This window comes from Lissotriton vulgaris, chromosome 10 (assembly GCF_964263255.1).
Source record: "Lissotriton vulgaris chromosome 10, aLisVul1.2, whole genome shotgun sequence".
Taxonomy (NCBI): Eukaryota; Metazoa; Chordata; class Amphibia; order Caudata; family Salamandridae; genus Lissotriton; species Lissotriton vulgaris.
This window is the reverse complement of record NC_141698.1, coordinates 1156644645-1156657212: the sequence shown is the minus strand read 5'-3', so window position 1 is coordinate 1156657212 and position 12568 is coordinate 1156644645. Positions and strand designations below refer to the sequence as shown.

Genomic DNA, 12568 nt, shown 5'->3' with positions numbered 1-12568 from the left:
GAGGAACGCACCCCCCCCCCCCCCCTCACCCCTCCCCCTCTGCACAGGAACGCCTCCTTATGGCACAGGGCTTTACAACGTGACGCATCTGGGAGATGCTTCATGTTGTAAATACCCGCACCATGGCGCATCTTTTGCGCGGCCGCTGCGTGACGCAATGGCAGCGTAAAAGAGGCGCAAAGGGCTTGTAAATCTGCCCCTTAGTGTTCTACGGGTGTTTTGCAGTGCCAATCTGTATATGCAGGGGTCCCACCTCCTGATGAGACACTTGACGGGTGATCCCCTCCCAACGCATGGGACTCCCCTAGTGTGTTAATAGGGGCACCAGATCTGCCGGGTGCCACTATGACCTCACGAGTTTTTCTAAGAGGGTGACCCACAGACTCAGATCTTTCACAGTGTTGATACTCGACTGGCTGAATAGGCGTACCTTCTATTTGTTTAACTATAGGATCCAGTCAATCGACTAGATCTAGGGTTCCCGACCCATGTTTAGCAAATGTACGGTCTGGGCTCTCCTTTCCCACTTTCTATATACGCTTCCCATCTTTTCTAACAAGGGACCGGGTGGGCAGAAGTACCCTAAAGGGAGTGTCTGGATACCACTGTTCTCCCTGGTCAATCCCCATTTGAGATTTACTGGACCACCCTGGTGTCCTTGAAATTAATCAAAACGCAATCCCCCGGAATTTCTTTCCGCCTCTATCCCAACCAACTAACCCTCCGAGCGAATAAGATTTCCCTCTGTATTAAGGGTGGAAGAGGTCTATATTTGTTTAGCCAGAAGATAATTTTGTTTTTCAACTCAGGATAAGACTCCCCGCTACCTGATTCCAACTCTGGCATTCCAGCTAAAATAACAACATAAGGAGTGGAAGCTGGAGGTGGGTCGATACATGGCGGGGACGGGTTTGTTGCCCTTGAGTTAGATTGGCGAGTATTCCCATTATGTCCTTTATGATTGCTAGATAGATTTTGTTCCACTAGAGGGCCTAAGGTTGTTAACGAGTTCCTAGAGCCATGGGCGATATCCCCAGCTTGTGTTGCCCCATGTTGGAAAACAACTGGATCTACAGCTTGTTAAGTGGGGGGGATAGGCCCAATTGGTGGGTTTGGTGTGGGTAGGACAGTAGAGATAGATGGGACCACATGTTTGCGTTGATGAATGGAGGTTTGATCCAAAAATGTGTTAGTTTCAAAAATATTCCGAACTGTGTCTATTTTGCTCCCCTGGGTGTCTACCAAGGTGGTCAGCTTCTCTATATGACTCGTTACAGCTTCTAGCTCAGATTTTATAAGCATTTCAAAGTGGAATTTGAGCTCTTTAGCCACATTTGACGCTCATAACGGAGGCTCCATTGGCTCTGTACTCTTTACACCAGCCCCATGGCCGTCTGTCTGTTGTTGTGGTGCTACCCTCGGTGTTTGCTTTGCTTGCTTCCCCCCTTCTGAGCTTTTTGTTTCCGCTGGCCGCCTTTCCTATTTGCCCCCCCCAACCCCCAAGTCAGTTTTGCTTAAATTTTCGGGAATTACATTTTCTTGGACAAACATTAAGTCAGGAGTAATTGAGAGATTTACTATTTGGGAAGAATCTTGAACTGCTGTTTCCAAGGTTGGTGTATTCTTGGGATCGTTGGTGTTCGTGAGAGACGTCTCTCGGTACGCTCAATCTCGCCGGAAACAGCCCCAATTACCTGGCGTAACATTTTATCGATAGCTGTGGGTTTCACAATGGGGGTTCGCTCTGAGGCCCTCTGTTTAGTATTTGACCTTATGGGTGGAGGGGTGCTCTCCCCCATACTTGTATAATGGCTGGTTCAATTGGGTGGAGCAGACAGGCTCCCTCCAATACTTCAAATACTATAATCCCAAAACTTCACTCTTTGAAACCCCCAAACACTCTCCCAAATTCAACAAATATTTCCAATGTCCAGTCATTCAACCTGGCAACTCACGTAGCACGATTTTTCAGGGGGGTGGCCCAGCCCAGCCTCGATCAGTCTCGGACTGGCTCAGACGGGCCCACCCTTGGCCCAGGCTTCACCCGGTAAGTCAGCCCTAGAAACAAAGTGGTGCGAAGTTGTCCAACAGCAACAGCGTTCAAGGGAGAGCCTCCCAGCTACTATCAATTGAAATGTTTGGATGGTGCTTGCTGCATAAACTAAATACAATTGCCTCTAAAGAAATAATTTCTAAATGGGTGTGGACCTCCCTCTTGAGTGTGTGCAACAAATGTCTAACACTCCCCTGTGATACGCCTAAGGCTGCCCCACCACAGTACCCCAAAAAGAGCACCTTGGGATTGTTAAAGCAACCTCCGGTCCACTTGTAAGGGATACATGGACTCTTCACAGCATACCTCTTTCGGGATACTATATCGGGAGCCAGCTTCCTACACTCAGGGTTTGGAGAAAGCCAAGGCTGCTTGGGAGGGTGGGATCATGAGTGGTGGTAACTCGAGCTCAAGGGCAAGAATGGTTGCTGACACTTGGATGAGGCTTGGGCCTGCAGAGGGATCTGCTCTGATTGGATGTAGGCTTCGAGCGGCACAGGGATGTGCTCTGATTGGATGAGGCTTGGACCTGCAGAGGGATCTGCTCTGATTGAATGTATGCTTCGAGCTGCACAGGGATGTGCTCTGATTGGATGTAGGCTTGGGGCTGCAGAGGGATGTGCTCTGATTGGATGAGGCTTGGGGCTGCAGAGGGATGTGCTCTGATTGGATGTAGGGTTCGAGCTGCACAGGGATGTGCTCTGATTGGATGAGGCTTGGGGCTGCAGAGGGATGTGCTCTGATTGGATGAGGCTTGGGGCTGCAGAGGGATGTGCTCTGATTGGATGTAGGCTTCGAGCTGCACAGGGATGTGCTCTGATTGGATGTAGGCTTGGGGCTGCAGAGGGATGTGCTCTGATTGGATGAGGCTTGGGGCTGCAGAGGGATGTGCTCTGATTGGATGTATGCTTCGAGCTGCACAGGGATGTGCTCTGATTGGATGAGGCTTGGGGCTGCAGAGGGATGTGCTCTGATTGGATGTAGGCTTCGAGCTGCACAGGGATGTGCTCTGATTGAATGTAGGCTTGGGGCTGCAGAGGGATGTGCTCTGATTGGATGAGGCTTGGGGCTGCAGGGGGATGTGCCCTGATTGGATGTAGGCTTCGAGCGGCACAGGGATGTGCTCTGATTGGATGAGGCTTGGACCTGCAGAGGGATCTGCTCTGATTGAATGTAGGCTTGGGGCTGCAGAGGGATGTGCTCCGATTGGATGAGGCTTGGGGCTGCAGAGGGATGTGCTCTGATTGGATGAGGCTTGGGGCTGCAGAGGGATGTGCTCTGATTGGATGTAGGCTTCGAGCTGCACAGGGATGTGCTCTGATTGGATGAGGCTTGGGGCTGCAGAGGGATGTGCTCTGATTGGATGAGGCTTGGGGCTGCAGAGGGATGTGCTCTGATTGGATGTAGGCTTGGGGCTGCAGAGGGATGTGCTCTGATTGGATGAGGCTTGGGGCTGCAGAGGGATGTGCTCTGATTGGATGTAGGCTTCGAGCTGCACAGGGATGTGCTCTGATTGGATGAGGCTTGGGGCTGCAGAGGGATGTGCTCTGATTGGATGTAGGCTTCGAGCTGCACAGGGATGTGCTCTGATTGGATGTAGGCTTGGGGCTGCAGAGGGATGTGCTCTGATTGGATGAGGCTTGGGGCTGCAGAGGGATGTGCTCTGATTGGATGTAGGCTTCGAGCTGCACAGGGATGTGCTCTGATTGGATGATGCTTGGGGCTGCAGAGGGATGTGCTCTGATTGGATGTAGGCTTCGAGCTGCACAGGGATGTGCTTTGATTGGATGAGGCTTGGGTCTGCAGAGGAATGTGCTCTGATTGGGTGTAGGCTTGGAACTGCAAAGGGATGTGCTCTGATTGGATGTAGGCTTCGAGCTGCAGAGGTATGTGCTCTGATTGAATGAGGTTTGGGCTTGCAGAGGGATGTGCTCTCATTGGATGTAGGCTTCGGCTGCAGACGGATGTGCTCTGATTGGATGAGGCTTGGGGCTGCAGAGGGATGTGCTCTCATTGGATGAGGCTTGGGGCTGCAGAGGGATGTGCTCTTTGGATGCAGGCTTGGGTCTGCAGAGGAATGTGATCTGATTGGATGTAGGATTGGAACTGCAAAGGGATGTGCTCTGATTGGATGAGGCTTGGGGCTGCAGAGGGATGTGCTCTGATTGGATGTAGGCTTCGAGCTGCACAGGGATGTGCTCTGATTGGATGAGGCTTGGGTCTGCAGAGGAATGTGCTCTGATTGGGTGTAGGCTTGGAACTGCAAAGGGATGTGCTCTGATTGGATGTAGGCTTCGAGCTGCAGAGGTATGTGCTCTGATTGAATGAGGTTTGGGGTTGCAAGAGGGATGTGCTCTCATTGGATGTAGGCTTCGGCTGCAGACGGATGTGCTCTGATTGGATGAGGCTTGGGCCTGCAGAGGGATGTGCTCAGATTGGATGTAGGCTTCGGCTGCAGGCGGATGTGCTCTGATTGGATGAGGCTTGGGGCTGCAGAGGGATGTGCTCTCATTGGATGAGGCTTGGGGCTGCAGAGGGATGTGCTCTTTGGATGCAGGCTTGGGTCTGCAGAGGAATGTGATCTGATTGGATGTAGGCTTGGAACTGCAAAGGGATGTGCTCTGATTGGATGCAGGCTTGGAACTGCAAAGGGATGTGCTCTGATTGGATGTAGGCTTCGAGCTGCAGAGGGATGTGCTCTGATTGGATGAGGTTTGGGGCTGCAGAGGGATGTGCTCTGATTGGATGAGGTCTGGGGCTGCAGAGGGATGTGCTCTGATTGGATGTAGGCTTCGAGCTGCCGAGGGATGTGCCCTGATTGGATGAGGTTTGGGGCTGCAGAGGGATGTGCTCTGATTGGATGTAGGCTTCGAGCTGCAGAGGGATGTGCTCTGATTGGATGAGGTTTGGGGCTGCAAAGGGATGTGCTCTGATTGGATGTAGTCTAGGGGTAACGGACAGCATTTTATATAAATAGACGGTCTTCCTGCAAGCTGCTGAGTTACACAGACAGTGGGGGGCTAGTTGTGCCATTTGGCAGATGCTCAACAATGTCACGCGTAACCCTAGAAAGTGGTGGTCATGTAAATTGTGAGCGTTGTCAACGCTCTGCCCAGGAGAGGTGTTTTGGGTAGATTAAACATCCTCAGAATTTACATTTGTTCTCCTTTTGTCGCATGTCAACAGATGATTGCAAATAAATCTGGCTGTTACGGCACAGACTCTGCCTCCATCGTGGCGTGTTTAAGGGAGAAACCTGAGGCGCATTTTCTGGACCTTCAGACACGAGAGGTATGTGTTGTGCTATGTTGTGTTGTATTGTCCTGTGCTGTGTTGTGTTGTTTTGTATTGTGTTGTGTTGTATTTTGCTGTGTTTTGTTGTTTTGTATTGTGCTGTGTTGTATTTTGCTGTGTTGTGTTGTTTTGTATTGTGTTGTGTTGTATTGTGCTGTGTTGTGTTGTTTTGTATTGTGTTGTGTTGTATTGTGCTGTGCATTGTTGTTTGAGCTGGATCAGAGATCCTGGCAGTGAAAGAGGTGTAACCGATGGCTCAGCCTGGGCAAGTATTTGAAAAATGGATCAGCCAGTGTTCACATGCATCTGAGAGAGATTTGGGGAATCTGACTGGCAGTGTGAACCTTTGTTGCTGCTTGAATCTGTCAGAACCTCTTGCCAAATTACAAGTTTTATTGGAGGATTTGGAAACTTTGGAAAGTGCTGGGAGTTGTGGATGTGAGTCAGAAACAAAACCATAGTCAAGTTAAAGCCTCGAGGAGAGAAAAACTGCAGAAAGATGTTAGACATGTCAGTGAGAAAGGAGACTGGGATCATTCTGTCTTCTAAATATTTATTGGCTACGTACTTAATAAGAAGATGTCAAGCACCCATGATGCAACGCTTGTGTACTTAATATGAACATGCCAAGCACCCATGATGCAACGCTTCACCCTTGTATTGTATTGTATTGTATTGTATTGTATATTGGATTTATATAGCGCTTATCACCCAGGGGTCTCTAAGCGCTTGCCTTGGGAACCCGTCCTGGCTTTTCCCTGTGAGATAGCCCCTACAGGGCATCCCCAAGGTGAGAGCCAGGCATCCCGCCACGGGGGTCCGTTGTGGAGATTAAGCAAGCTTAATGCCCAGAGTTGCAGAGTGTGAACCCATGATTAGGTCAGGCACCGAAGCGAGAATTATCGAGTCCGTGGACATTTGAGCTCAAGACCCTGCCGCGTCGGGAATTGAACCCTGGTCCCGGGTCTGACCTCTGCTTCAGGGTCTGTCTGCTCTAACCAGTAAGCCACACTTCTCCTCCACTTCTCTGTACTTAATATGAACATGCCAAGCACGCATGATGCAATGCTTCACCCTTGTGTACTTAATATGAACATGCCAAGCACACATGATGCAACGTGCACCCATATGTACTTAATAACAACACTCCAAGCACCCATGATGCAACGCTTCACCCTCGTGTACTTAATAAGAACACGCCAAGCACCCATGATGCAACGTTTCACCCATGTGTACTTAATATGAACACGCCAAGCACCCATGATGCAACGAGCACCCATATGTACTTAATAACAACACATCAAGCCCCCATGATGAAACACTTCACCCATGTTTACCTAATAAAAACACGCCAAGCACCCATGATGCAACGCTTCACCCGTGTGTAATTAATAACAACACGCCAAGCACCCATGATGCAAAGCTTCACCCTTGTGTACTTAATACTAACACGCCAAGCACCCATGATGCAAAGCTTCACCCTTGTGTAATGAATAACAACACGCCAAGCACCCAAGATGCAAAGCTTCACCCTTGTGTACTTAATAAGAACACGCCAAGCACCCATGATGCAACGCTTCACCCATGTGTACTTAATATGAACATGCCAAGTATACATGATGCAACGCTTCACCCTTGTGTACTTAATAAGAACACATCAAGCCCCCATGATGAAACACTTCACCCATGTTTACCTAATATAAACACGCCAAGCACCCATGATGCAACGCTTCACCCTTGTGTACTGAATACCAACACGCCAAGCCCCCAAGATGCAACGCTTCACCCTATTTACTCTACTGAAGTGAGTAGTAGCGAAAGGCGCCGCATTAATGTTAAGCCTGCCCGTCTGACAGGCATAAGAGTCACTTCAGTCAGTTTGTCCGTCCCGCTGAGAGAACTACTCATGCTAGGACTGATGTCAAGTGCTATTGGCTGAAACACCAACCGCTGCCTGCAGGTGGCATACATGCCCTGGGCTGCTTGGCAGCATTGAAAAGGCTTGTGGGTGCAGATCTCAGCAGTGAGTCTTTGAAGGTTACATTCATAGGCTGACTGTGGAGACACATGGTTCATTCCGGTTCCTTAAGAAACAAAATGAAACTACATCTGAAAGCCGCCAGCGCAGCGAGTAGCAGGAGGCGGCGAGACATGTACTGCAGTTCACAGACACTTGCAGCAGCCAGCCCAGCGAGAAGCAGGAGGCGGCGAGACATGTACTGCAGTTCACAGACACCTGCAGCAGCTGCAGCCAGCGCAGCGAGTAGCAGGAGGCGGCAAGACATGTACTGCAGTTCACAGACACTTGCAACAGCCAGCCCAGCGAGTAGAAGGAGGCGGCGAGACATGTACTGCAGTTCACAGACACTTGCAGCAGCCAGCCCAGCGAGTAGCAGGAGGCGGCGAGACATGTACTGCAGTTCACAGACACTTGCAGCAGCTGCAGCCAGCACAGCGAGTAGCAGGAGGCGGCGAGACATGCACTGCAGCCCACAGACACTTGCAGCAGCTGCAGCCAGCGCAGCGAGTAGCAGGAGGCGGCGAGACATGCACTGCAGCCCACAGACACTTGCAGCAGCTGCAGCCAGCACAGCGAGTAGCAGGAGGCGGCTAGACATGCAATGCGGCCCACAGACACTTGCAGCAACTGCAGCCAGCACAGCGAGTAGCAGGAGGCGGTGAGACATGCACTGCGGTTCACAGACACTTGCAGCAGCTGCAGCTCGCACAACCAAAAGGAGGAAGTGGTCTGACCATGCACTGAGGTTCACAGACGGTTCCAGTAGCTTTAAACGAGGTTCCACAATACTATATGCAGCTTTCAGTTCTTTAGAAATGTCTCTTTGTAAAGGTTGTGCGTGTCGCAGCCCTCCTGTGTGCTTCATGTGGGTCGAATAAGGAAGCCTCATCGAGTCTCACGCGCCTCGCGGACACTCGCTACAGAGGCGCGATGCTTGGTGCGAGACGTACAGCGCTGCCGTTTCACACTGGGGTATGAGTCGTTGTACTCCTGTGTGACGCGTACAGCGCTTCGATGAAAAAGGGTTTACTAACTTGTACGCGCCTCGCGGACACTGCAGTCTGGGGCGCGGCATACAGCACAAGGCGTCACAGTACCTTTGAGAGTTTCCGGGCGGACAATGCCGGGGCCAGGCGTCCTACGTCACGGTGCCTTCCTTGTTGTGGCGCTAGGGCTCGGCAGTAGCTCCGGTACGTTGGGCAGCGATGTGTTTTGGGGCGCAGGCTCGCTGATGCAGAGTCCGCTCCGGTTCTGAAGAAGGGAAGTGGCGGACGGTGAGGCAGGGTGCGGTGCGATCCCAAGTACGGGACGGTCACCAGCCACACTACGCGCCGCAGCTGCTCAATCACAGCAGCGGGGCACGATCAGCAGTGCCACACGGGGAGAGCGAACCTTGGCAAGAAGTCAGTCTTTACGTTGTGAGCTACGGCTCGGGGGCCACAGGGTCGCGGTGCTCGGACGGGACGTGTCCTTGGCTGTGCGTTGCGAGCTACAGCTCGAAGGGCCACAGTTCACAACGCTCGGCTCAGGCGGGGCTGACCTTTACTTTGCGAGCTGTGGTTCGGCGGGCAAAAGTCACAGTGCTTGGCCGGACAGGAGGTTGCACAGGCTCTTCAGAGAGCGCGATGATGGGGCAAAGCACACTCAGCTTTCCTCGGGCAGCGAAGCAGGGTCAGACAGCACAGTCCACAGCTTTTCCTTCAGGAGGGGGGGTAGCGCCCAATGTTCCTGGGGCGCAGTTCAGCCGGCAGGCTCACACGCAAGCCCTTGGAGATCTGCTTCAAAGATTGCACAAGTTGAAATAAATAAAGTCTTTCTCAGTCTTTTCTTCCTCTCTCCTTCTTGCTGCAAGGCACCCACCACAGGCCAGTCTCTCAGGCTAGAGACAGTAGTCCTCCATGCAGCTTTCCCAAGCCCTTCTCTTCGGGCAGAGTTTCTTCTTGGCACAAACAGGATCTGATGTTTAGGAGCAGGGCTCCTACTTTTATACACAGTTTATTTTGTCTTTGCAGGCCAGGGGGCCTGAGCCTGGTTCAACCCAGTTTTGGAGCACTTTGTTGATAGGAAGCTTCCTTCTTCTTTCAGGGTGCAGGGCAGAGACATCAGACGTTCTGCTGGAAGTGGAGCCAGCATTGTGGTGGCAGAGCACAGCCCTATTCAGAGTCCAGGGGCACTCCTCCCACCCATCCTGGGGGCAATCCCTCTATTCACCACCTGGCAGCCCAGCCTGTCTCCTGGAATTCCCCAGCCCTGTCACTCACGCAAACCAGAGAGCAGATACACATCCTAGCAGAGGTGGGCTGAAATGGTCAGGCAAGCAAATGCTAACATTCTAAATTTGCAAACACAGGATATTAAAATAAACTTTACTAAAAGAAGTATTTTATTATTCTGAGTTCAGGCATACTAAACTTGACCTTCTACCATGTTCCCTGAGCTTGCTGGGATTATAGAGTGTAATAATTCCAGCAGCCCATTCTGGCCTATGAAAACAGGTAGCCTTACAATAGTGAAAAACGAAAATGGCTGTAATTCACCATTAGGACATGGCACACACATCTGGGCTTGTCCTACCTTATGCTTACAATGCACCCTGCCCTTGGGCCTACCATAGGGGCGCCTAATATGAAGTTAAGGAAAGGTTTAGGGACTGGCAAGTAGGTGTACTTGCGCAGTCAGCATGACAGTACCAGACTGCACGCAGGTTCTGCAATGGCAGACCCTAGACACATTTTACTAGGCCGCTTCTGTGGATGGCACAACCCGCGCTGCAGGCCCACTAGCAGAATTTGGATTTACAAGCCATGGCACTCCTGGTGCACTTTACTGGGGACTGACAGTAAACCAAATAAGCCAATCATGGAAACCAATCAAGGTATACACTTTTCATAGGGAGCACTTGCACTGTGGCACTGATTGGCAGTGGCACAGTGCTCTGAGCAGCTAACACCAGCAAAACACATGAGGCACATCAGAAAAAAGTGGAAGGGAGACTCACGCCAAGGTGCCAGGTCTAACACGTGTCCCCTCCAGCTGAAATGTGGGGAGAACTACCCTACCCCAGGGAGTTCCTCATCACTAAAGCGGAAAAATCTGGACAGACCGTCAGCATTGGCGGGATCTGTGCCGGGACGATGCTCCACCCTGAAGTCCATACCCTGTAGGGAGATGGACCACCGCAGCAGTTTTTGGTTCTCACCCTTCATTTGCATCAACCATCTGAGGGACCTATGGTCTGTCTGAACCCGGAAGTGATACCCAAACAAGTAGGATCTTAGCTTCTTCAATGCCCAGACCATAGCAAATGCTTCTCGCTCAATTGCACTCCACCTACATTCCCGTGGAAGTAACCTCCTACTGATGAAGGCTACAGGTTGGTCCAAGCCCTCCTCAGTCATCTGTGAGAGAACAGCCCCTACACCATGCTCTGAAGCGTCTGCACTAGGAATTCTTTGGAGAAGTCAGGAGCCTGGAGCACGGGCGCCGTGCACATGGCAGTCTTCAGGGTGTCAAAAGCTTTCTGACAGGTGTCTGTCCAGATCACTTTCCAGGGCTGCTTCTTAGAAGTCAGCTCTGTCAAGGGGGCAACGATGCTGCCATACCCCTTGAAAAACCTCCTGTAGTACCCTGTGAGTCCTAAACAGGCCCTCACCACTGTCTGGGGGTTCCCAAGCCAGGATGGTTTCAATCTTGGGTTGGAGAGGAGCCACCTGGCCGCTCCCCACTTGGTGTCCCAAGTAGACCACGGAACCCTGCCCGATCTGACACTTGCTTGCCTTGATCGTGAGGCCTGCCTTGCGCAGTGCCAACAACACTTCCCATAGGTGGCGCAGGTGTTCTTTCCAGGTACCACTGAACACTGCAATGTCATCCAGGTAGGCGGTGCTGAACTCAACCAGCCCAGCCAACATCTGGTTGACCAACCTCTGGAAAGTGGCAGGGGCATTCTTCATCCCAAAGGGCATAACCCGGAACTGGAAATGCCCATCTGGTGTGGAGAATGCTGACCTCTCTTTGGCCCCATCGGTCAAGGCGATCTGCCAGTACCCAGACGTCAAATCAAACGTGCTGAGGTACCGGGCAGCCCCTAACCGATCTATGAGCTCATCAGCTCTGGGGATGGGGTGCGCGTCCGTCTTGGTGACTGATTTGAGTCCTCTGTAGTCCACACAGAACCGGACTTCAGGTATGGCTCCTGGCGCTGCAGTCTTTGGGACCAAGACCACTGGGCTGGCCCAAGGACTGCTGGAGGACTCAACCACCCCAAGAGCAAGCATCTTAGAGACCTCCTCCATGATGCAGGCTCTGACCCTGTCAGTCTGTCACTCTGTAAGCTTTGTGCTTTAAGGGCAAGCTGTCTCCTGTGTCCACATCATGGACGCAACAATCTGTGACACCAGGAACCAGGGAGAACAGATCAGGAATCTGCCCCAGTAGTTGGCGGCAGTCATCTTGTTGCTCTGGGGTCAGGGTGGGTGAGAGGTTAACTCCATCCACTGACCCATCTCGCTCTGAGGCTACCAAGAGGTCAGGAAGAGGCTCAGACTCCTCCTCCACCCCATCATCTGTGCCAAGAGCATGGCCCCTTCTGACCTCTCCAAGTGGGGCTTCAGGTGATTGACATGCAGGACCCTCAAGGGGTTCCTGGGAGACAGGACTCTTGCACTCCACAATCGCAAAGAGGCCTTTCCACTTGTCCTGAAGTGCACAAGGCTCCACTGGGGCTAAGACCCACACCTTCTGACCAGGCTGAAGCTCAACCAGAGTGGCATTCTGGTCATACCACTGCTTCATCTCTTCCTGGCTGGCTTCCAGATTTGCCTCAGCAAGTGCTCTGAAATGACTAGTCTGGTTCCTGAAGGCCAGCATGTAACTGTATACATTCTGGGGAGGTTTCCTGGGAGATTGCTCCCAGCCTTCCTTGACCAGACTTAGAGGTCTTCTGACTGGGTGGCCATACAGAAGCTCAAAGGGGCTGAACCCTAGAGATTTCTGTGGCACCTCACGGTATGCAAAGAGAAGGCTTGGTAAGAGGATGTCCCACTTACGCCTCATGGGTTCCTCAAGACCCATAATCATGCCTTTTAGGGTTTGGTTGAATCTCTCAACCTACCCATTTCCTTGGGGGTGGTAAGGCGTGGTGAACTTATAGGTTACACCACACTCTTGCCAAAGGGATTTCATATATTTAGATATGAAAT

The 12568-nt window shown here is 51.7% G+C and overlaps 1 protein-coding gene across 1 annotated transcript in view; it reads left to right on the top strand.

The window, feature by feature from the left end:
- The window catches only part of LOC147689506 (fatty acyl-CoA hydrolase precursor, medium chain-like), a 332562-nt gene that overhangs the window by 231987 nt on the left and 88007 nt on the right, over nucleotides 1–12568 (top strand). The window contains exon 7 of the mRNA XM_086942263.1: nucleotides 5240–5344. Coding sequence (XP_086798389.1) covers nucleotides 5240–5344 — 105 coding nt within the window. The remainder of the gene's footprint in view (nucleotides 1–5239; nucleotides 5345–12568) is intronic.